The sequence below is a fragment of the Aotus nancymaae genome, unplaced genomic scaffold, assembly GCF_030222135.1.
Source record: "Aotus nancymaae isolate 86718 unplaced genomic scaffold, 86718_ANA_hifiasm-v0.15.2.pri h1tg000040l, whole genome shotgun sequence".
In the NCBI taxonomy this organism is placed as follows: Eukaryota; Metazoa; Chordata; class Mammalia; order Primates; family Aotidae; genus Aotus; species Aotus nancymaae.
The window spans coordinates 130,977,920-131,001,174 of NW_026988454.1; the positions used below are offsets into that span (position 1 = coordinate 130,977,920).

Genomic DNA, 23,255 nt, shown 5'->3' on the forward strand with positions numbered 1-23,255 from the left:
CACGCCCCTTTATTTGCATGAAGGGCGGGGCGCTTTCTACCCTAACCCTCTTTACTGCCAGGGCTGTCCTTATTTTAAAAAAAATAAAAGGGCCGGGAGCGCGGAGCAGGCGGAGTTTATTTGCATAAAGAGGAGGGACTTACGAGCGCTAGGACGCCGATTGGCTGAGGAGGCGGGCCCTCCCGGGGTCGGCTGTAGGGACGTGTTGAGGGGTAGGGAATGCGGTGCAGGTCGGCTGGGCGGTTGGGACGCAGAATTTACTCGACGAATGTGGGAGAAAGAGGCGGAGCGTGCGTCATACGTTCGAGGAAAGATGGGAGCGGAGAGGCGTAGGGACGCCAAGAGTGGAAGGAAACGTTACATGGCCCATGGCGCCTTCAGCTGAGGAGACGGAGAGGGAGGACGGGCTGGCGGGGCGGAATTAGCAGCCAGAGGGCGGAGCTTGCGCAGACTTGGTAAGAGTTCCAGCTTTCGCGTCCCTCCAGGGGTTTGGGGTGGTGGTTGGGTTGAGAAGTTGGGGCGGGGGGCGGGAATTGCACCAGAGGGGCGGGGCCTTCCAGTTATTAAATCACGTCATGCAAATGAGGTGGATAGACAGACCAATCCAAAGGTCCCAGGAAGCCTATCGCCTGCACCACGCAGTGAAGGCTTTCTTCGGGCAGTTCTATATATTCGCATAATGTTTGCAAATCATTTGAACAAAGATAGGCTAGGAATAATTTGTTTATGAAAATATCGGCAACCGTCGACTAAGACGGAAATTTAATTTTATAACCTGTATCTTCGCGAATAAATTTTCACATTAGATATTGGGAATTTGTAATTTCTTAACAATGGGTTTCATTTTGCAAAATGAAAGTAGTTTACCTCCTTTGTCTCTTGCTACCCGATTCTAGAGCTCTCTGCTCCCATCTGACCTACTATCATTCAACGACTATGATTTGAAGGCGCTGGAGATACGCATAGGATATTTTAGAAGTAGAGAAATGAAATATGACTATACCTGGGGTGGTTGAGAAATGCTTCTAGAAGAGTTCTTATTAAGAGATATGAAGGGCAGGGCTCGGTGTCTTACGCCTGTAGTCCTAGCACTTTGGGAATACGGAGGCGGCTGGATCACCTGAGGTCGGGAGTTTGAGATCAGCCTGGCTAACATAGTGAAACTCCGTCTCTACTAAAAATATAAAAATTAGTAATCTGTGGTGGTGCGCCACTATAGTCCCAGCTACTCAGGAGGCTGAGGCATGAGAATCACTTGAACCTGGGGGATGGAGGTTGCAGTGAGCTGAGATAGTGCCACTGCATTCCATCCTGGGCCACAGAGTGAGACTCCATCTCAGAAAAAGAAAAACAAAAAACGAGAAGTGAATAAGATTGGAGTAGATGTCTGTGAAAAATATATAAATAGATAGATACGAAGAACGAGTTAGAACTTACCCAAGTTTGAGAAGTGTACATCTCAGGTGCAGAGAACAGATTAGTAGAGGCATGAATTTGGGGGGCCTGTGCCTAGGCTGACGTGGCTAAATAAAGGAGACTACTTGTTCATTATGGAAAGTGAAGGCAGAAAAGTTTGCAGGAATCAGATGAGAATTTTAGCCTAAGGCTCAGTAAGATTTAAGATGACTCCCTGGCCGACTACCACATATACCATTTTGTTACTGTTTGCAGCAGAATTTCTATTTTTTTCTTTTTTCTTTTTTTATTTTTTTTGAGATGGAGTCTCACTCTGTAGCCCAGGCTGGAGTGCAGTGGCACAGTCTCACCTTGCTGCAACCTCTGCCTCCCGGGTCTGGTTCAAGCAATTCTCCTACCTCAGCCTCCCAAGTAGCTGGGATTACAGGCATGAACCACCATGCCCAACTAATTTTTGTATTTTTTAGTAGGAGGTTTCACCATATTGGCCAGTCTGATCTTGAACTCCTGACCTCATGATCCACCCGCTTCAGCCCCCCAAAGTGCTAGGATTATAGGCGTAAGCCACCTCGCCTGGCCAGAATTTCTTTTAAGGGCTGTTCATGGACATTGTCTCCAATGAGTTTCTCCTTCCAGTCTCTCTCTCTTTTCTTTTCTTTTCTTCTTTTTTTTTTTTTTTTGAGTCAGAGTCTCACTCTGTCACCATGCTGGAGTGGCTGGAGTACTGTGGCGAGATCTTGGCTCACTGCAACCTTCGACCCCCTGGTTCAAGCAATTCTCCTGCCTTAGCCTCCTGAGTATCTGGGATTATAGGCACGCGCTAATTTTTTTTTTTTTTTGAGATGGAGTCTCGATCTGTAGCCCAGGTTGGAGTGCAGTGGTGCAGTCTCAGCTCACTGCAACCTCCGACTCCCGGGTCCTGGTTCAAGCAATTCTCCTATCTCAGCCTCCCAAGTAGCTGGGATTATAGGCACAAGCCACCATGCCCAGCTAATTTTTGTATTGTTTAGTAGAGATGGGGTTTCACCATGTTAGCCAGGCTGGTCTCGGACTCTTGACCTCAGGTGATCCGCCTGCCTCGGCCTCCCAAAGTGTCGGGATTACAGGCGTGAGCCACCATGCCCAGCCGTAAATTCTTTATTTTATTTGGTAACACCAGTTCTTTTATTTATCCACCCATTCATTCAAGTTTTAAACATTATTGAGGGCTTGTGATATGTCAGGTACAACAGCATAGGTCACTTTATCCCCATTTTCAGAGAAAAGACTCACAGAGGCTGAGTGATTTGTCAAAGTGACAAAGCTTAAAGTGGCGGGGAATGTTGGTTCAAGGTATTCCTTGCTCTTCATGAAAGCTATTATGGGCCTGGGTACACTGGACATGTCTTTTCATCCTGCCTGCACTCCTTGAGGTTAAGGCTGTCTTATACAGCTGGAATCCCCCTTGGTGCATGAAGCCATCTGCTATAGTGGACACATTACAGTGTTGTTGGTGGATTGTTCATATGGGCAAATCCTTGCCACCTTTCCCTCAAGACCTGTCTCTCCTTCCCAAACCCAGGAAAAAAAATCCCCCAAATAAAAACTAAGCTGATTTGATCTGCAGAGGGAGGGTAATTTATTTAATTTGTTGACTCTGGCTTACAATTTTATCTTCTGTTTCCATATTTGGGTCATTAGAACCCCCTTCAATCCCACCACATTCCTTTTCCCTTCAAATCAGGGCAACTCAGAGATAGCTTTCTTGGCTGGGGGACCCGTTGGCTTTTCCTGTTCTCTCGCTTTTTCCTCATACATCAGGATCCTGGTTGAGATGGGAAGAGGCACAGGGATCAGGGAACACTCTTCTCGAGGAAATAAATCGTAGGCTGCTGGGAAAGGCTGGAAGGGGATGAGATGTAAAGGTGGAAGGGGAAGGAGGAAGGGCAGGGGTGGGAGGTTCTCCGGCCGTAGGGACCAGGATTATGGATAGGGATGGGGACAGGACCTTGGAAGGGTCCCTCTAAGGATGGAAGAATGGATGATGACCAAAGTGTAGAAAAGTTGAGCCTGGGGACAAGGGTTGGGGTGGGGGAGGAGAAAACAAGTAAGCATAGCAGAGACTGGAACTTTGACACTCACATTTTTAGGATGGCAGATCTCTTGCCCAACATCATCCTGAGAAAGTCAGCGTAGCTGAATGTCTCCCCAGAGCCACTGGACACCTCTCCAATTAATTTCTTTAGCTCTAGGTGAGTCTTGGGGGCCCCAAGTTTCTCCAGCATTCGCTTCAGGGACATGATATCTGGGGGCAGAGGATGGGGAAGGGGAGAAGGTAGGGAGACCCTCTCTCTCCTCTCCCACTTCCACATCCCCATTCTTCTTCCTCCCACTCTGGTAGGTGGGCCCCCTCCCAAATGATGAGGAATGGAGCACGTAGGAGAGACCTCTGCCATCCTAGGCCTGCACCCCCCTGCCATCACCCGTTCCTTACCAATATCACCGTTTCCATTAAGGTCAAACTCCATGTATTTCTCTGGATGAGGGGAGAGAGCAGAGCGAGTAAGCAGTGACTGGAGGGTTTTTGGCAGGGGATTGAAGAAGGGGTTGTCAACCAACTGCTAGGTAGAGGAGACAATGTGGAAGGAGGAGGAGGGGCAGGCAGAGGAAGTAGGGTTGGGGAGTTGACAGCCAGCTAGGATTTAAGGAGCTAGAGGGGATGCTGAGAGGGGCAGGTCTGGGAAAGGGACTGCAGTATGTGGCAGGAGGGCAATAAAGGTAGGCTCCCCTCTTGCTACCACAAAAGTAAACTTTGTGTCTCTGCTGTCCCTGTCCTGTTCTTGTGGAAATCCCAACCCTCCTACCCCCGGCCCCACCTCCAGTCTTCCCCTCACCTTTGAAGGCTTTCAGTTTGGAGGGCAGATCCTCATCACTGCTATATTTGGGATCATCTAGGAATTGCTATGGAGGGGAAAATAAGAGCCAGGGTAGGCCCTCCCTATCCACGCCCCATCCCCCAGGCTCTGCCCCTTTAGTTCTTCCTTCTACCTTGTTGATCTCATCCAGCCTTTCTTCCTGCTGGGCCTTCAGCAGTCCAAAAGCTTTTCCTCCTGTGGCGGGGGAAAAGAATTAATCAGCCCTCATCCCTCCTTTCCTCTCCTTACCCTGACACCAACCCAGGAACATTCACAGTTAGCCTGCCTAGGCCAGGTGACTGCCCTCCTAGCCCACAGCCCAGGTCTGTCCATCTCCTTCCTCCCCCTGCCTATCCCACCCTCCCTACCCTGTAAATCCCTGGTTTGGCTCATAGCTCAGCAGATGCCGGTGGAGGTGGGGAGACAGACCAAGCTGGAGGCCTCTGTCTGCAGGCTTTTCTTCTCTCTTAGTAGTCTTCTCAGATCCTCCCAAACTTCCCCTTTCCCCTCATTCCTTCCTCCTCTGCCTCCCAGACCTCACTTCCCCATCAGGTTCTGCTGACACTAGCACCCCAGGAAGAAGGGGGAGCACTGCGTGAAATGCAGATGAGAAAATAACATTCTCCCAAATTCTTCTTAAATGAGATCCCAATGTGTACACGAAAGAAATATTTTGATAAGCTACTGGAGGCGTGCAGAAAGGGGAGGAAGACACCAGGGGGATTTATTCTCAGGAACAAATGGTCTTTTTGAACAGGTCCAACGTTTGGGTAGTTATAAGACCTTTCATGAGTCTGGGCAGGCAAGTGTGGTTAGGAAGCCAGGAAAAGGCTGGCTGAATTTTCTTGCTCTGTAGGTGGGAGAAGACTCTGAAGTCTGCTGGCAGCTCCAGGAGGGTGACAAGATGAGCACAGGGTTTAGAAAGGGAGAGACATCTCACTCCCAGCCTGGAAGCTCCAAGGAGGCCCTTAGAAATATGGAAATGTCTAATGACACATTTTAATTTATTTGCTTTAGGATGTGCAGTGTAACCCTCTCATCTTATGTCCTTTGAAATCTTCAGTAAAATCTACAGAGATCAGGAATTTGAGAATTTAAGCAGATTCTTTGGAGGAACTGAAAGTGATACTTAAACAGCGTTTGTGGACACAAGAGCCAGGAAGTGAGGCTGACATCAGGTTTGCATATTGCGCCTGTGTGCATGCATGTAGGTGTGTTTGTGCGATGGGGGTGCTGGTCACTGTAGGTTCAACAGAATGGATAATAGCCTCTGACACATGCCTCCCTAGGCATAACCTTTCTCCCCTCTGCCACTCTGTTTGGCCAGTCACTTCTTGGGGAGGTGAGGACAGCACATTTCTCTCATTGAGATGTCCTTGTCCAAACTCCCTGCCCAGGGCACCATCCACCCTGCCCCGGCATTGATGAAGACACCTTTCCTTCTCCCTTCCCCCTGACATATTTCCTCTTCTGTAGCTGGGAATTTTTACTTCTCACTGCCCTCTCTCTGACCCGGGCAGGTAGGGGAGATCCTGGGGTGAACTGTGGCTTCTTGACTTCCCTTTATTGCAGTTGCCTTCTCCTGCTGCAGAGAGAGCTACAACCCTGCATTCCCAATGTTCTCAGCGCCTGCTGGGAGAAACTCACTTCTTTTTTTTTTTTTTGAGACGGAGTTTCGCTCTTGTTACCCAGGCTGGAGTGCAATGGCGCGATCTCGGCTCACCGCAACCTCCGCCTCATGGGTTCAGGCAATTCTCCTGCCTCAGCCTCCTGAGTAGCTGGGATTACAGGCACGCGCCACCATGCCCAGCTAATTTTTTGTATCTTTAGTAGAGACGGGGTTTCGCCATGTTGACCAGGATGGTCTCGATATCTTGACCTTGTGATCCACCCGCCTCAGCCTCCCAGAGTGCTGGGATTACAGGCGTGAGCCACAGCGCCCGGCCCGAAACTCACTTCTTTATTCATACATTCATTCAACAAATATTTACTGAATGCTTACCATATGCCAGGCATGCCTCTAGGCCCAACAAATGAAAACTCTTGTCTTCATGGTTGATCTCATTGGGGAAGGCAGACAATACAAATTAAGTATATAAAAGGCACTAGGTGCCTATGGAGGAAAACGTAGTAGGGGAGAGGGAACATAGGAGTATTGCCGATGGTCCTTAGTTGTCTTTTTTTTTTTTTGAGATTTGCTCTGTTGCTCAGACTGGAGTGCAGTGGCACAATCTCAGCTCACTGCAACCTCTACCTCCCAGGTTCATACAATTCTTCTGCCTCAGCCTCCCAAATAGCTGGATGGCCAGGCTGATCTTGAACTCCTTACCTTGTGATCCACCCACCTTGGCCTCCCAAAGTGCTGGGATTACAGGCATGAGCCACCATGTCTGGCTGGTCCCCAGTTTTAAATATGGTGGTCTGGCTAGACATGGTGGCTTACGCCTGTGGTCCTAGCCACTTGGGAGGCTGAAGCGGGAAGATTGCTTAAGTCTAGGAGATTGAGGCTGCAATGAGCCGTGGTTGTCTCATTACACTTCAATCTGAGCAACAAAGTGCTCAGATTGAAGCAAAAAATAAAATAAATAGGCCAGGCGCAGTGGTTCACGCCTATAATCCCAGCACTTTGGGAAGCAGAGGCGGGTGGATCACCTGAGGTCAGGAGTTTGAGACCAGCCTGGTCAACATGGCGAAGCTCTGTCTCTACTAAAAATACAAAAAATTAGCCAGGTGTGGTGGCACATGCCTGTAATCCCAGCTACTCAGAAGGCTGAGGCAGGAGAATCACTTGAACCCAGGACAGGGAGGTTGCAGTGAGCCGAGATCACGCCAGCCTGGGCAACAAGAATGAAACTCTGTCTCGAAAAATAAAAAATAAAAAATAAATAAATAGAGTGGTTAGAGAAGGCTTCTCTGAGAAAGTAATATTTCAGCAAAGATTTTAAGCAAGCAAAGGAACAAGCCTCTGTCTTCCTAGGCCTGCTGTTGCTCTGTCACTCAGGCTGGAGTGCAGTGGCACTATCTCAGCTCGCTGCAACCTCCGCCTCCTGGGTTCAAGCAATTCTCCTGCCTTAGCCTCCTGAGTAGCTGGGACTACAGGGGCGTGCCACCATGCCCAGCTAATTTTCTGTATTTTTAGTAGAGATAGGGTTTCACCGTGTTAGCCAGTATGGTCTCGATCTCCTGATCTCATGATCTGCCCTCCTTGGCCTCCTAAAGTGCTGGGATTACAGGCATGAGCTACCGTGCCTGGCCAAATCACCTTTTTCTCACTGATATCTCTGTTTCCATTCTGGCCAAACTCCATGTATTCCTTTGGGTAAAGAAAGAGAACAGACAGGGTAAGCACTGGCTAGAGGGTCTTTGGCAGAGGATTGAGCAAGGGGTTGCCGACCAAGTGCTAGGTTGGGGAAAGGATGTGGAAGAAGGAGACTGAGCAGGCAGAGTGGGCTTGGGGAGTTGAGGGACCATGTAAGGTGGATATATGGATAGAAAGAAAAATACTTTTTTTTTTTTTTTTTTTTGAGACGGAGTCTCGATCTGTCACCAGATTGGAGCGCAGTGGCACGATCTCGGCTCACTGCAACCTCCGCCTCTCGGGTTCAAGCAATTCTCCTCCCTCAGCCTCCCAAGTAGAAGCTGAGACTACAGGCATGAGCCACCATACCCAACTAATTTTTGTATTTTTGGTAGAGACGGGCTTTCACCATGTTGGCCAGGATGGTCTCGATCTCTTGACCTCGTGATCTGCCCGCCTCGGCCTCCCAAAGTGCTGGGATTACAGGTGTGAGCCATTGCACCTGGCCAGAAAAATACTTCTTGATCCTGAAGTGGAGTAGGTGCCACTGTTGCTTCTAGTGTTGAATCCAGAAACATAGCTGGATGTGGAATCAGAGGATGAGTGAGAAATGCTGACTGAGTCTAGAGATGCCAAGGAGGAGGAGGAAGAGGAAGAGGAGGAATTAGTCAATTCCTAACAAAAGTGAAAGAGCAATGCATGCAGCTGAAAAGATGAATAAAGTCTCAGAGCAGCTGGAGCCCTGTGATAAGCATGTGTCCTCCAGATCACAGACAGGAGAGGATTGCACAAAGCTCTTTGACTTCTCTAGTGCAAGGGACCATTGCATGGCCCACAAATCCTTTAACAGCTTGAAATGAATGTGCAGACTCCTCCACCCGCGCTTTCATCACTTGGGCATCAGGATATTTCCCTATGGTATTAAATACACCATTTGTTTCTAATTTGTGTAACTGTAAGTCCATGTGAACCTCATGGATTTTGGCTTAGGCAAATAGCTTCTGTGTAATTGGCAGCAATTCCATCTTAATAAAGTTCTGTGATTTGCAAAACAAAAAAATATACTATTTTTTCTTTTTCTTTTCTTTTTTTTTTTTTTGAGATGGAGTTTCGCTCTTGTTACCCAGGCTAGAGTGCAATGGCGTGATCTCGGCTCACCGCAACCTCCGCCTCCTGGGTTCAGGCAATTCTCCTGCCTCAGCCTCCTGAGTAGCTGGGATTACAGGCAAGTGCCACCATGCCCAGCTAATTTTTTGTATTTTTAGTAGAGATGGGGTTTCACCATGTTGACTAGGATGGTCTGGATCTCTTGACCTCGTGATCCACCCGCCTTTGCCTCCCAAAGTGCTAGGATTAGAGGCTTGAGCCACCGTGCCCGGCCTATTTTTTCTTTTCATTCAAGAGCTGGTGAATCCTGGGACCCCAGGGTTACATCAAGGTATATTTATCATCATGATTATAGTCCAGGACTGAAAGGGAATTATTCCAGGCTTTTTGCGAAGAATCTGAGTTTTTGTTGTTGTTGTTTTATTTTGTTTTGAGATGGAGTCTTACTCTGTTGGCCAGGCTGGAATGCAGTGGTGCCATCTCTGTTCACTGCAACCTCCGCCTCCCAGGTTCAAGCGATTTTTCTGTCTCAGCCTTCTGAGTAGCTGGAACCACAAGTGTGTGCCACCACACCTGGCTAATTTTTTGTGTTTTTAGTAGAGACGGGGTTTTACCATGTTGGCCCAGCTGGTCTCAAACTCCTCACCTCAGGTAATCCACCCCGCCTTGGCCTCCCAAAGTGCTGGGATTACTGGTGTGAGCCATTGCACCTGGTCTACGTTCAGCTAATTTTTCTATATTTGATAGAGACGGGGTTTCATTGTGTTGCCCAGGCTGGTCTTGACCCTCTGAGCTCAAGCAATTTGCCCGACTTGGCCTCCAAATTGCTAGGATTATAGGTGTGAGCCGCCACGCCCTGTCCCCACCTTTTTTTACACTTACAACACTTACATTATTTTTTGTGCAACTGTGATTAGACAAGAACACTTCACTTCTTACACCAATCACGTGGGGATTTCTTTCACACCAACCAATTTTCCAATTCTTGGTAGATACCAACTGGGAGTCCTGCAATTGAAATCAATTCTGACACTCTGCCCAGAGTTACCAGTTACCTAATCCCCAAGTTGAAGGTCTCAATTCCACAAGACTGCCCCCACTCCAGATGCCAATCACCAGGCCTCCTGTACTTCTGACAGACCAACTATAACTGTTTCTATGACTCCCTCCTCTGGCTCAATAATTTGCTAGTATGGCACACAGAACTCAGGTAAACACTTTACTTACATTGGAGAGTTTATTATGAAGGATAAACTTTAAAATAGTGAGATGGAAAAGTTGCACTGGGCAAAGTACCGGGGAAGGGGGATGTGGAGCTTTCTTGTCCTCTTCCTGCACCTCCATGTGTTCACCAACTTGGCAGTTCTCCAACCCTCATCTTTTTTGTTTTGTTATAGAGGCTTCATTATGTAGGCATACTTTTAGATAATTAGCCATTAGTTGGAGGTCAGGGGGTTGGAGCTGAAAGTTCTCTATTTTTTTGGATACAAAATCTCGCTCTGTTGCCCAGGCTGGAGTGCAGTGGTGCAATCTCGGCTCATTGCAGCCTCCGCCTCCCGAGTTCAAGTGATTCTCCTGTCTCAGCCTCCTGAGTAGCTAGGACTACAGGTGCGCACCACCATGCCCGACTAATTTTTCTATTTTTAGTAGAGATGGGGTTTCATCATGTTGGCCAGGATGGTCTCCATCTCTTGACCTCATGCTCTGCCCACCTCAGCCTCCCAAAGTGCTGGGATTACAGGCGTGAGCCACTGTGCCCAGCCTGAAAGTTCTAACTAATCACACAGTTGCCTACCTTGGCAACAACCCCCAACCTTTGGGGCTTTCTAAAAATCAACTTACTAACATAAACTCAGTTGTGGTTGAACAGGGCTTGCTATGAATGACAGGCTCCCTTCACTTTATCATTTAGGAAATTACAAAGGCTTTAGGAACTCTGGCCAGGAGCCAGGATGGAGACCAAAACACACACACACACACACACACACACACACACACACACACACACTCTCATATTTTGAGATAGGGAGATGGTCTCATTCTGTTACCCAGGCTGGAGTGCAGTGGCACAAACATGGCTACTGCAGCTTTGACCTCCCAGGCTCAAATGATCCTCCCTTCTCAGCCTCCTGAGTAACTGGGACTACAGGCATGTGCCATCACACCTGGCTAATTTTTAAAATATTTTTTAGAGGGCCAGGTGCAATGGCTCACGCCTATAATCCCAGCACTTTGGGAGGTCAAGGCGGGAGGATCACGAGGTCAAGAGATCGAGACCATCCTGGTCAACAAGGTGAAACCCCGTCTCTACTAAAAAATACAAAAATTAGCTGGGCATGGTGGCGCATGCCTGTAGTCCCAGCTACTCAGGAGGCTGAGGCAGGAGAATTGCTTGAACCCAGGAGGCGGAGGTTGTGGTGAGCCGAGATCGCGCCATTGCACCCCAGCCTGGGTAACAAGAGCGAAACTCCATCTCAAAAAAAAAAAAAAAAAAAAAAATTTTTTTTAGAGTTGGAATCTCCTTGTGTTGCCCAGGCTGGTCTTGACTTCCTGGGCTTAAGTAATCCTCCCACCTTGGCCTCCCAAAGTGCTGGGATTACAGGCCTGAGCCACCATGCCTGACTATTTTTTTTTTTTTTTTTTTTTTTTTTGAGAAAGATTCTTGTTCTGTCATCCAGGCTGGAGTGCAGTGGCACCATCATTGCTCACTGCAGCCTCAACTGCTTGGGCTCAAGCAATCCTCCCACCTCAGCCTCCTGAGTAGCTGGGATCCGCACCACCATGCCTGGCTCATTTTAAAATTTTGTGTAGAGACAGGGTCTCCCCATGTTGCCCAGACTGGTCTCGAACTCCTGGGCTCAAGTGATCCTCTGGCTCTCAGCCTTCTGGAGTGCTGGGATTACATGTGTGAACCACCACACCCAACTCCAAAATATGTTTTTTATTATCACAGTATCACAATGGGAGAAGAGTATTTCAGGCAGAGGGAACAGCAAGTTCAAAGGCCCTGACGCGAGAGCAGTCTGGTTACCTGGAGTGTTCATGGAGCAGCAGGGAGGCCTGTGCATCTGGAGCCAGGTGAGGAGGAGGTCAGCTTGGGTAGGGCCTTGTGAAGACTCCGGCTTTTGTTCTGAGTGAGACTGTCTCCCAGACTGGTCTTTCCATCAAGAATGGCTTAACAGACTACTAGGGTGCGACAATGCTTAAATGCTCAGAAAAACTGCCTGGAATAGAGAAAATGACAGCTGCTCTGACTGTGGGACAAAAGTGAAGCCTAGGCCTTCACTTTTTACAGGCTCATACCTGTAATCCCAGCACTTTGGGAGGCTGAGGTGGGTGATCACCTGAGGTTGAGAGTTCGAGACCAGCCTGACCAACATGGAGAAACCCTGTCTCTACTAAAAATACAAAATTAGCTGGGCGTGGTGGCGCATGCCTGTAATCCCAGCTACATAGGAGGCTGAGGCAAGAGAATCGCTTGAACCCAGAAGGCAGAGGTTGCAGCGAGCCAGATAGCGCCATTGCACTCCAGCCTGAGCAACAAAAGCGAGACTCCTGTTGCCAAAAAAAAAAAAAAAAAAGTGAAGACTAAAGGGTATATAGAAGGACAAGCGGGTGGAGAAGGAAACTCAGGGCCTAAACACAGATAAAGGGGAAAGAATAGACATGCAAGAAGGTGCTGGGGCCCTGAAAATGATAAACCAAAGACTGGTGCTTTGAAATGCTGAGAAGCCTTAGAAGCTGCTCCAGAATCAAGGTCCTACCACACTTGCTGGAATTTCCTTATCTGACTGAAAAAGCTTCTTGGCAAAAGAAATGGAGTTGTCTTAAGATCTCCTCCCTAGAGATCATATTAAATAACCAGATCAACAACCAGAGAGAAGATATTCAGAGGCATCACCATACCCAAATAGACTTTTCTTCTCTTTCTTTTTTTTGAGGCAGGGTCTTGATCTGTTGCACAGAATGGAGTGCAGTGGCGTAGTCATGGCTCACTGCAGCCTCAGCCTCCCAGGAGCAAGTGATCCTCCCACGATAGCCTCCTGAGTAGCTGGTACTGCAGGCATGTCCCACCATGCCTAAGTTTTGTTTTGTTTTTTGAGATGGAGTCTCTGTTGCCCAGCCTGGAGTTCAGTGGCACTATCTTGGCTTATTGCAACCTCCTCCTCCCAGGTTCAAGCAATTATCCTGCCTCAGCTTCCCAAGTAGCTGGGGTTACAGCCTCCCACCACCAAGCCTAGTAATTTTTGTATTTCTGAGTAGAAAGGGGGTTTCATTATGTTGGCCATGGCAGGTCTCGAATTCCTAACTCGAGGTGGTTCACCTGCCTTGGCCCCCCGAAGTGCTGGGATTATATACATCATCCATTGTGCCCAGCCATGCTGGACTAATTTTTTATCTTTTTTTTTTTTAAATGGAGTCTCGCTCTGTCGCCAGGCTGGAGTGCAGTGGCACGATCTCAGATCACTGCAACCTCCGTCTCCTGGGTTTAAGTAATTCTCCTGCCTCAGCCTTCTGAGTACCTGGGACTACAGGTGCACGCCACTATACCCAGCTAATTTTTTTGTATTTTTAGTAGAGACGGGGTTTCACCATGTTGGCCAGGATGGTCTCGATCTCTTGATGTCGTGATCCACTTGCCTTGGCCTCCCAGAGTGCTTGGATTACACATGTGAGCCACCAAGCCAGCCTTTTTTTAAAATATAGAGACTACAGTCTGGGCATAGTGGCTCATGCCTTTAATCCCAGCATTTTGGGAGGCCAAGGTGGGCAGATCACCTGATATCAGGAGTTCAAGACCAGCCTGGCAAACATAGCAAAACCCCGTCTCTACTAAAAATACAAAAATTATCTGGGCTTGGTGGTGCACATCTATAGTCCAGCTACTTAGAACGCTGAGGTGGGAGAATTTCTTGAACGAGAAGGTGGAGGTGGCAGTGAGCCAGTATCTCGCCACTGCACTCCGGCCTGGGCAACAGAGTGCAACTCCATCTCAAAGAAAAATAATAATTTAAAAAAGGCCAGGTGCAGTGGCTCACGCCTATAATCTCAGCACTTTGGGAGGCTGATGGTGGGCGGATCACACTGTCAGGAGTTTGAGACCAGCCTGGCCAACATGGTGAAACCCCGTCTCTACTGAAAAAAATACAAAAATTAGCCAGGCATGGTGGTGTGCACCTGTAGTCCCAGCTACTCAGGAGGCTGAGGCAGGAGAATTTCTTGAACCTGGGAGGTGGAGATTGCAGTAAACCAAGATTGTGCCACTACACTCCAGCCTGAGCAACAGAGCAAGATTCCGTCTCAAAAAAAAAAAGAGTTTACCTGGAAAATTTTATTTGCATAATATATAATGCATAAAACAACCTTTGTTCCCATACAACTCCACCTCTTACCTTATTATTTTTATTTATTTTTTTATTTTTTGAGACAGAGTTTTGTTCTTGTTGCCCAGGCTGGAATGCAATGGAGTGATCTTGGCTCACTGCAACCTCTACCTGCTGGGTTCGAGCGATTCTCCTGCCTCAGCCTCCTGAGTATCTGGGACTACAGGCAGGTGCCACCACGCCTAGCTAATTTGTATTTTTAGTAGAGAAGGGGTTTCTCCATGTTGGTCAGGCTGATCTCGAACTCTCAACCTCAGGTGATCTGCTAACATCAGCCTTCCAAAGTGTTGGAATTACAGGTGCCAGCCACCATGCCCGGCCATCTTACTTTCTTAAATCTGCCTCCTACTTCCAAGGTCCATCTGGCCCATTAATTCTTCCTAATTTACTGTCCTTAAAAGAAAACATCCTCCATCTTCTTTCTCCCCTGTGAGAAAGGGTATATAAGCTTCTGTATCACACAGGGTTATTGGGTAGTCACTCTGTGATTCCCCCACCTCCATGCACATTAATAAATTGGTATGTCTTTTCTCTATTAATATGCCTTATGTCAATTAATGTCATTGAGTCTTCAGATGGTGAAGGGGAAGTTTTCTCCTGGAACCTACAAAGGCACCTCCACCAGCTGGGGATGGTGGCTTATGCCTGTAATTCCAGCACTTTGGGAGGCTGAGGTAGGTGGATCACTTGAGATCAGGAGTCGAGACCAGCCTGGCCAGCATGGTGAAACCCCATCTCTACTAAAAATACAAAAAAAATCGGGCACGGTGGCTCATACCTGTAATCCCAGAACTTTGGGAGGCTGAGGTGGACAGATCACAAGGTCAGGAGTTCAAGGCCAGCCTGACCAACATAGTAAACCCCGTCTCTACCAAAAATACAAAAATTAGCTGGGCATGGTGGTACATGCCTGTACTCCCAGCTACGCGGGAGGCTGAGGCAAGAGAATTGCTTGAACCTGGGAGGCAGAGGTTGCAGTAAGCCGAGATTGTGCCACTGCATTCCAGCCTGGGCAACAGAGCGAGACTTCGTCTCAAAACAAGCAAACGAACAACAACAAAAATTAGCCAGGTCTGGTAGCTCACACCTGTAATCCTGGCTACTCGAGAGGCTGAGGTGGAAGGATCACTTGAGCCTGGGAGACGTAGGTTGCAATGAGCTGAGATCGCTCCACTGCACTCCAGCCTGAGTGACAGAGGAAGACTCTATCTAAAAAACAAAAAACAAAACAAAACAAACCCAAAGACATCTCCACCCAAACTCAGCAACCCAGCCCCCTTGACCACAGAGACATTCAAGGGCACGTTATGGAGGCTGCGGCAAGGAATCCATTGAGAACTTGGAAGTAAGGAAATAGATCACTTTGACAGACTGCAAAGTCTAGATCCAAGTGGATATGCCTAATTTCCTTAAAGCAGTGGTTCTCAAAGAGTGATCTTTCCACCAGCATCACATGGAAAGATGGTAGAAATGCAATTTTGGGGGCCTCTGACCAGACTTACTGAATCAGAAATTCTAGGAGTAGGGCCAAGAATAGCTTTTAAAAAGCGCCTCAGATGCTTCTGATACACACTCATGTTTGACAGGCACTGCCCTAAAGAAATAGTGGCTCCCAGTCCTGCAAGGTTTGCAGTGCCTTCGCTAAAGATATTAACATAGTTTAAAAATAGGTCAGTGGCCGGGTGAGGTGGCTCATGCCTGTAATCCCAGCACTTTGCGAGGCCGAGGCAGGTGGATCGCCTGAGGTCAGGAGTTCAAGATCAGTCTGACCAACATGGTGAAACTCCTTCTCTACTAAAAATACAAAAATTAGCTGGGCATAGTGGTAGGTACCTGTAATCCCAGCTACTCGGGAGGCTAAGGCAGAAGAATCACTTGAACCCGGAAGGCAGAGGTTGCAGTGAGCCGAGATTGAACCGTTGTACTCCAGCCTGGGAGACAGAGTGAGACTCTGTCTCAAAAAAAAAAAAAAAGAATAGGTCAGTGGATGGCTCACACTTGTTGTAATCCCAGCACTTTGGGAGGCCAAGGTGGATGGATCACCTGAGGTCAGGAGTTTGAGACCAGCCTGGCCAACATGGTGAAACTCTTTCTCTACTAAAAATACAAAAATTAGCCGGGTGTGCTGGCTTATGCCTATAATCCCAGCTCTCAGGAGGCTGAGGTGGAAGAATTGCTTGAACCCGGGCGGTGGAGGTTGCAGTGATCCTAGATTGCTCCATTTTACTCCAGCCTGGGCGACCGAGCAAGACTCCATCTGGGAAAAAAAAAAAGAATAGTTCAGTGGACTGCTAGACTGGTCAGCCTTGGAGTCAGGGAAAGGGGAGTAAGTCACTGAAGCCAAGATTGTTAGTATCCAGCCAAATGATCAGGAAGAGAATACTGAGCTGGCTCAATAAATGAACCTGTTTGAACTCCATGAGCTTAGACCCCCTTATGGAATGGCACATGTGGCTAAGGGCCCTTGTTATGATTCCATGCTGTCCAGGAGAACTGCTGATGAGAATTGGGCCCCATAGAATGTGCCTACAGGAAGAGAACGCACTGGCCAGGAAGCTTATGTGCTTGTGTGTGGGTGTGCGTGAGCCCGCGTGTCCTGAATGTTTTCTGTTTGCCACCCACTCCACCAACATTGTTTCTCTCCCACTCAGGTCTTTGCCCAAGGAGACTAACCTATACAGACCACATCAAAGGGTGCGTCTGGCTTCCAGCTGGTTTTGGCTGATGGAGCCCCTGGCAGGAAAATGGCTGGAGGAAGACGCTGACTTGGGGGTATTTACTCCCCTGAGTCCTTTCCCAGGTCACGTTGGACTGGCCAAAACCTCCATTTTGCTGGGCACGGTGGTTCACGCCTGTTATCCCAGCACTTTGGTAGGCCAAGGCAGGTGGATCACCTGACGTCAGGAGTTCGAGACTAGCCTAACCAACGTGGAGAAACCCTGTCTCTACTAAAAATACAAGATTAGCCAGGCATGGTGGCACATGCCTGTAATCCCAGCTACTCAGAAGGCTGAGGCAGGAGAATTGCTTGAACCCGGGAAGTGGAGGTTGCAGTGAACCAAGGTTGTGCTCCAGCCTGGGCAACAAGAGCGAAATTCTATCTCAAAAAAAAAAAGTGAAAACAAAAAAGACCCTCCACTTGAGAGCAGTACTCCTCTCCAGGTGATCCAGTTCCTGAGATTATCCTTCCAGGTTTCAGTAGTCCAGGGGTTAGATTTCAGGTGATCAGGTGATCTGTGGACTTGGGAAAAAATGTACATCTTTTTTTTTTTGAGACGGAGTTTCGCTCTTGTTACCCAGGCTGGAGTGCAATGGCGCGATCTCGGCTCACTGCAACCTCTGCCTCCTGGGTTCAGGCAATTCTCCTGCCTCAGCCTCCTGAGTAGCTGGGATTACAGGCACGCGCCACCATGCCCAGCTAATTTTTTGTATTTTTAGTAGAGACGGGGTTTCACCATGTTGACCAGGATGGTCTCGATCTCTTGACCTCGTGATCCACCCGCCTCGGCCTCCCAAAGTGCTGGGATTACAGGCGTGAGCCACCGCGCCCGGCTCTTTTTTTTGTTTTGAGATGGAGTCTCGCACTGTTGCCTAGGCTGGAGTGCAGTGGTTCGATCTTGGCTCACTGCAACTTCCACCTCCTAGGCTCAAGCAGTTCTCCTGCCTTAGCCTCCCAAGTAGCTGAGATTACAAGTGTACACTACCATGCCTGGCTAATTTTTTTATTTTTAGTAGAGATGGGTTTTCACCATATTGGCCAGGCTGGTCTCGAACTCCTGTCTCGAGTGATCCACCTGCCTTGGCCTCCCAAAGTGCTGGGATAGCAGGCGTGAGCCACCGCCCAGCCATACCTTTTGCTTAAGTCCAGTGTCACATATGTTGTCTTGACTGACTATAAAGTTTGGAGTTCTCGGCCGGGCGCGGTGGCTCACGCCTATAATCCCAGCACTTTGGGAGGCCGAGGCGGGTGGATCACGAGGTCAAGAGATTGAGACCATCCTGGTCAACAAGGTGAAACCCTGTCTCTACTAAAAATACAAAAATTAGCTGGGCATGGTGGCGCACACCTGTAGTCCCAGCTACTCGGGAGGCTGAGGCAGGAGAATTGCTTGAACTCAGGAGGCAGAGGTTGCGGTGAGCCAAGATTGCGCCATTGCACCCCAGACTGGGTAACGAGCGAAACTCCATCTCAAAAAAAAAAAAAAAAAAAAAGTTTGGAGTTCTCATTCAAGCCAAGCAACAACATCCTTTGTACTAATGTCCTTATTTATTAAAATTGAACTTCAACTTAACCTGTATTTCAGTGTGTTGTCTTGGGCCTGGTGTGGTGGTGGTTCACTTCTATAATCCCAGCACTTTGAGAGGTGTGGGTGGGAGGATTGCTTGAGCCCAGCAGTTTAAGACCAGCCTGGGCAACAGTGAGACTCCATCTCTTATAGGAAAAAAAATTAATTGTAAAAAAAAGTGCTGTCTTTTATTTAATATGATAATAAAGAAGTACATGGGCAGGGCACAGTGGCTCACACCTGTAATCCCAGCACTTTGGGAGGCTATGGCAGGTGGATTGCTCAAGTTCAGGAGTTTGAGTCCAGCTTGAGAAACATGGCGAAATCCTCTCTCTCCACCAAAAATACAAAAAAAAATTAGCTAGAAGTAGTGGTGCATGCCTGTGGTCCCAGCTACTTGAGAGGCTGAGGTGGGAGGATTTTTGGAGCTGGGGAAGTTGAGGCTGCAATGAGCCATGATTGTGTCACTGCACTTCAGCCTAGGTAACAGAGCGAGACCCTGTCTCAAAGTTAAAAAGTAACTTTAAAAATAAATAAATAAAAAATAAAAGAAGTGGCTGGGCATTGTGGCTCATGCCTGTAATCCCAGCACTTTGGGAGGCCGAGGTGGGAGGATCACTTGAGGTCAGTAGTTCGAGACCAGCCTGGCCAACATGGTGAAATCCCATCTCTACTAAAAATACAACAATTAGCCAGGCGTGGTGGTGGGCGACTGTAATCTCAGCTGCTTGGGAAGCTGAGGCAGGAGAATTGCTTGAACCTGGGAGGCAGAGGTTGCAGTGAGCTGAGATTGCACCATTGCACTCCAGCCTGGGCGACAAGTGAAACTCTATAATAGATAGATAGATCTACTGACAAGTGAAACTATAATAGATAGATAGATAGATAGATAAATAAATAAATCATATGGCTTTTTAACTGCATTTCCTAATGCATGTGGCAAGTCAGTACTCTCAGACATTGGGTTGCAGCAGAGAAAGAGGTTTTTTTCGTTCATTTTTAAATTTTCTTACACATTGCTACAAAGACGTGTCCAAGAGAAAGAGGTTTAATCGAAACTGTCTGCTCCTTAAAACAAAAAAAAGAGGTTTAATCATAGTGCCACTGCATGAGGAGATGGGAGGGACCTTCAACTCCATCTCCCCCAGGAGTTTGGCGCTGGTGTTCAAGAGTTTTGGAGTGGGCCGAAGTGTAGAGATCATTGATTAGTTGAAGAATGTAGGGGGAGGTCAAGAGAGGGAGAGGAAGAAGCTGTATTCTCATGTTGATCATGTTCCTTTTTGGGGGCCTTCAAACTGGTTTTGCTGGAATTCTGGATCTGAAAAACATCTTAAGTGATCCTTAAACAAAACGCTTATAATTCTAATGTCAGAGATCTTGTCTATAGGAAAATGCAAATCAATTCCTGAACAGTCTTATGATCCTAATGCTAGCACAATGGGGATGCAAATGGTCAGGATCTGGAGACGTGTAGGAATAGAGCTGTGAGCCAAAGTGCAGCCTGGTTTGTGCTTAATTATGACTATATTTCTGCCCAGATCCCAGCATACAATTCTCGTCAGTCTTCAGACAGTTTCAATGTACCCTATTGGAAGGTTTTATTAATATTTTGATAACTGGAATGCAATACAATTTTTTTTTTTTTTGAGACATAGTCTCACTCTTGTCACCCAGGGTGGAGTGCAATGGCATGATCTCAGGTCACTGCAACCTCTGCTTCCTGGGTTCAAGCAATTTTCCTGCCTCAGCCTCCCTAGTAGCTAGGATTACCAGCGCCCACCAACATGCCCGGCTAACTTTCTGTATTTTTTTTTTTAAGATGGGGTATCACCATATTGGTCAGGCTGGTCTCGAACTCCTGACCTCAGGTGATCCGCCCACCTCAGCCTTCCATAGTGCTGGGATTATAGGCGTGAGCCATCGCACCCGGCTACTTTCTGTATTTTTAGTAGAGATGGGGTTTCGCCATGTTTGGCCAGGCTGGTCTTGAACTCCTGACCTCAGGTACTCCGCCTGCCTGGGCCTCCCAAAATGCTGTGATTATAGGTGTGAGCCACCTCGCCTGGTGAATTTATATATGTGTGTGTGTGTGTGTGTGTGTGTGTGTGTGTATTTAATTTTATGCTTTATTAGAATGACAAAGGGATCTGTGGCACCACTAAGAACCGCTGCTGTAACCTCTCCCCTCATCTCTTTGAGCCTGGGGGTGGCAATATCCCCTTTGGTTCCCTTACATAACACTCCCACCTTTGGAAAGAAACTTTGTCTCAAATTATCAAAATATGTGGGTGCTGTTTGCTGTTGGGACCCTGACTGATACAGTGTGCATGTGTGTGTTTGTAGGGAATGCAGGAGTGGGAGAGGCTGGGAAGAAATGGATCTCTACAACTCTATTTCTTTTCCTTTTCTTTCTTTCTTCTTTTTCTTTTTTTTGGAAATAGGGTCTCACTCTTTCATGATCACAGCTCACTGCAGCCTTGACCTCCTACAGGCATGCACCACCATGCCTGGCTAATTTTTTTATTTTTTTGTAGATACGGGGGTCTTGCTGTGTTGCCCAGGTTGGTTTGGAACTCTCTAGGCCTTAAACAATTCTCCCACTTCGGCCTCTAAAAGTTCTGGGATTATAGGCATGAGCCACCATGCCCAGCATCTATTTCTCATTCTAAATGAACAAAAGGGCATCCTGGAGTATGCATCAGAGTTTGAAGCTTGTTTAGTGAGAGGGCTGTTCCTGAGGCGAGAAAATAAGTCAGAATTTTGAGTCTGCAAGATGCAGCCTTGTACAATGATGACCAACTCACCAAGGTTGACATTGCCATCAATCTTTTTTTTTTTAAACGGTTTCACTGTGTTGGCCAGGATTGTCTCAATCTCCTGACCTTGTGACCCACCTGCCTCAGCCTCCCAAAGTGCTGGGATTACAGGCATGAGCTACCACTCCTGGCTTGTCATCATTCTTTTTAAAAATTCTCGCTGTAGACCTTTGTGAGCAATGTGGCAGCAGCTTCTTTCTAAATCTCCTCTCTTGTCTCCTGGAAACTAGAGTGCAGTAAAGAGAATGGAAACACACAAGCACACACTACATTTTCTGTAAAGCTAGGAGACAGAAAACCTACAAACTCCCAATTATGTGCATGTGTAACCAAATTCCAAGAAGAGCAGATAGTTCCCAGTGGTACCTCAGGGAACAGCGTGGAGGGACGAGGTGTCCTAGGGACCACACACCAACAGAAAATATTCTTTCCTTGGAGGAAAGGCATCACGCTGAGAAGGAAAAGCTGTGAACAAGCTGACCAAGCAGAGGCAAGTACTACTGGGAAAGCTAGAGGGAGAATGTTTCAGAAACTGCTCAAAGGGACTGGGAGCAGTGGTCATGCCTGTAATCCCAGCACTTTGGGAGGCTGAGGTGGGAGGATCATTTGAGGCCAGGAGTTCATGACCAGTCTGAGCAATAGAGCAAGACTACATTTCTACAGAAAATAAAGGTAAAAAAGAGCAACACAATTTACTGACAAATAATATGCCTGAAATATATTGCCAATTGCCAAAAGCAGATGAAAACTGTAGCCTAAATTGTTTTTTCTTTTTCTTTCTTTCTTTCTTTTTTTTTGAGATGAAGTTTCACTCTTGTAATCCAGGCTGGAGTGGAGTGGCACGATCTCTGCTCACTGCAACCTCTGCCTCCTGGGTTCAAGCGATTGTCCTGCCTCAGCCTCCCAAGTAGCTGGTATTACAAGCATGCACCACCACGTCCAGCTAATTTTTGTATTTGTAGTAGAGATGGGGTTTTTGCCATATTGGCCAGGCTGGTCTTGAACTCCTGGCTTCAAGTGATCCACCCGCCTTGGCTTCCCAAAGTGCTGGGATTACAGGTGTGAGCCAATGTGCCCGACCTCAGATTTTCATTATGAATTGAAAATCAACAAAACCTAGCATTTAGCAATGGAAGGAGGCCAGACATTAGAAATACAAGTACTCGGAGAAGAGATGGCAGATAACAGGAGGAAAGATATACCAGAAAAATACAAAACTGTTTCAAATATGAATGCTTGCCGGGCATGGTGCCTCATGCCTGTAATCCAAGCACTTTGGAGGCCAAGGCGGGCGGATCACCTGAGGTCGGGAGTTCAAGACCAGCCTGACCAACATGGTGAAACCCCGTCTTTAAAAAAAAAAAATGAATGCTAAATTTCATGAAAGAAGAGAGACACATAATTTATATACCTAATTTTAAAAATCACAGCCCGGCGTGGTGGTTCACTTCTGTAATCCCAGCACTTTGTGAGCCTGAGCCAGTTGGTTACTTGAAGTCAGAAGTTTGAGACAAGCCTGGCCAACATAGTGAAACCCCATCTCTACTAAAAATACAAAAAAATTAGTGGGGTGTGGTGGCAGGTACCTGTAATCCCAACTATTTGGGAGGCTGAGGCAGGAGAATCACTTGAACCCAGGAGTTGGAGGTTGCAGGGAGCTGAGATTGTGCCACGGCACTCCAGCCTAGGCAATAGAACAAGAATCCATCTTAAAAAAAAAAAAAAAAATCATAAACCACTGTTATAAAATATTTTTGCTGTTTAAAAAATCTGGGGCCAGGTACAGTGGCTCACGCCTGTAATCCCAGCACTTTGGGAGGCTGCGGCAGGCGGATCACTTGAAGTCAGGAGTTTGAGACCAACCTGACCAACATGGTAAAACCCCGTCTTTAAAAAAAAAAAAAAAAAAAATCTGGGTGGGTCACAGTGGCTCATGCCTGTAATCCAGCACTTTGGGAGGCCGAAGCAGGCAGATCATGAGGTCAGGAGTTCGAGACCAGCCTGGCCAATATGGTGAAACCCCGTCTCTACTAAAAATACAACAATTAGCCAGG

The 23,255-nt window shown here is 47.4% G+C and overlaps 2 protein-coding genes across 6 annotated transcripts in view; one reads left to right on the forward strand and one right to left on the reverse strand.

Annotated features, from left to right (window-relative positions):
• Positions 1 to 197: 197 nt before the first annotated feature.
• The window catches only part of NCR3 (natural cytotoxicity triggering receptor 3), a 43,641-nt gene continuing 20,583 nt past the window's right edge, over positions 198 to 23,255 (forward strand). For both annotated transcript variants that reach the window (XM_012436635.3, XM_064361241.1), the window contains exon 1: positions 198 to 455. The gene's annotated coding sequence lies outside the window, so the exon portion shown is untranslated. The remainder of the gene's footprint in view (positions 456 to 23,255) is intronic.
• On the reverse strand, positions 3,011 to 4,833 carry AIF1 (allograft inflammatory factor 1). Of its 4 annotated transcripts, none has more exons than XM_012436647.3 (6): positions 4,740 to 4,825; positions 4,444 to 4,505; positions 4,290 to 4,356; positions 3,890 to 3,931; positions 3,538 to 3,700; positions 3,011 to 3,220 (listed from the first exon to the last, which is right to left on the reverse strand). In XM_012436647.3, the coding sequence occupies exons 4-6, from the start codon at positions 3,921 to 3,923 to the stop codon at positions 3,136 to 3,138; spliced, it is 282 nt and encodes a 93-aa protein (XP_012292070.1). In that variant the 5' UTR covers positions 3,924 to 3,931; positions 4,290 to 4,356; positions 4,444 to 4,505; positions 4,740 to 4,825; the 3' UTR covers positions 3,011 to 3,135. The 4 variants fall into 4 exon arrangements, with proteins under 4 accessions (XP_012292070.1, XP_012292067.1, XP_012292068.1 ...); XM_012436644.3 differs by having other exon boundaries at positions 4,679 to 4,820; XM_012436645.3 differs by having other exon boundaries at positions 3,208 to 3,297; positions 4,679 to 4,826.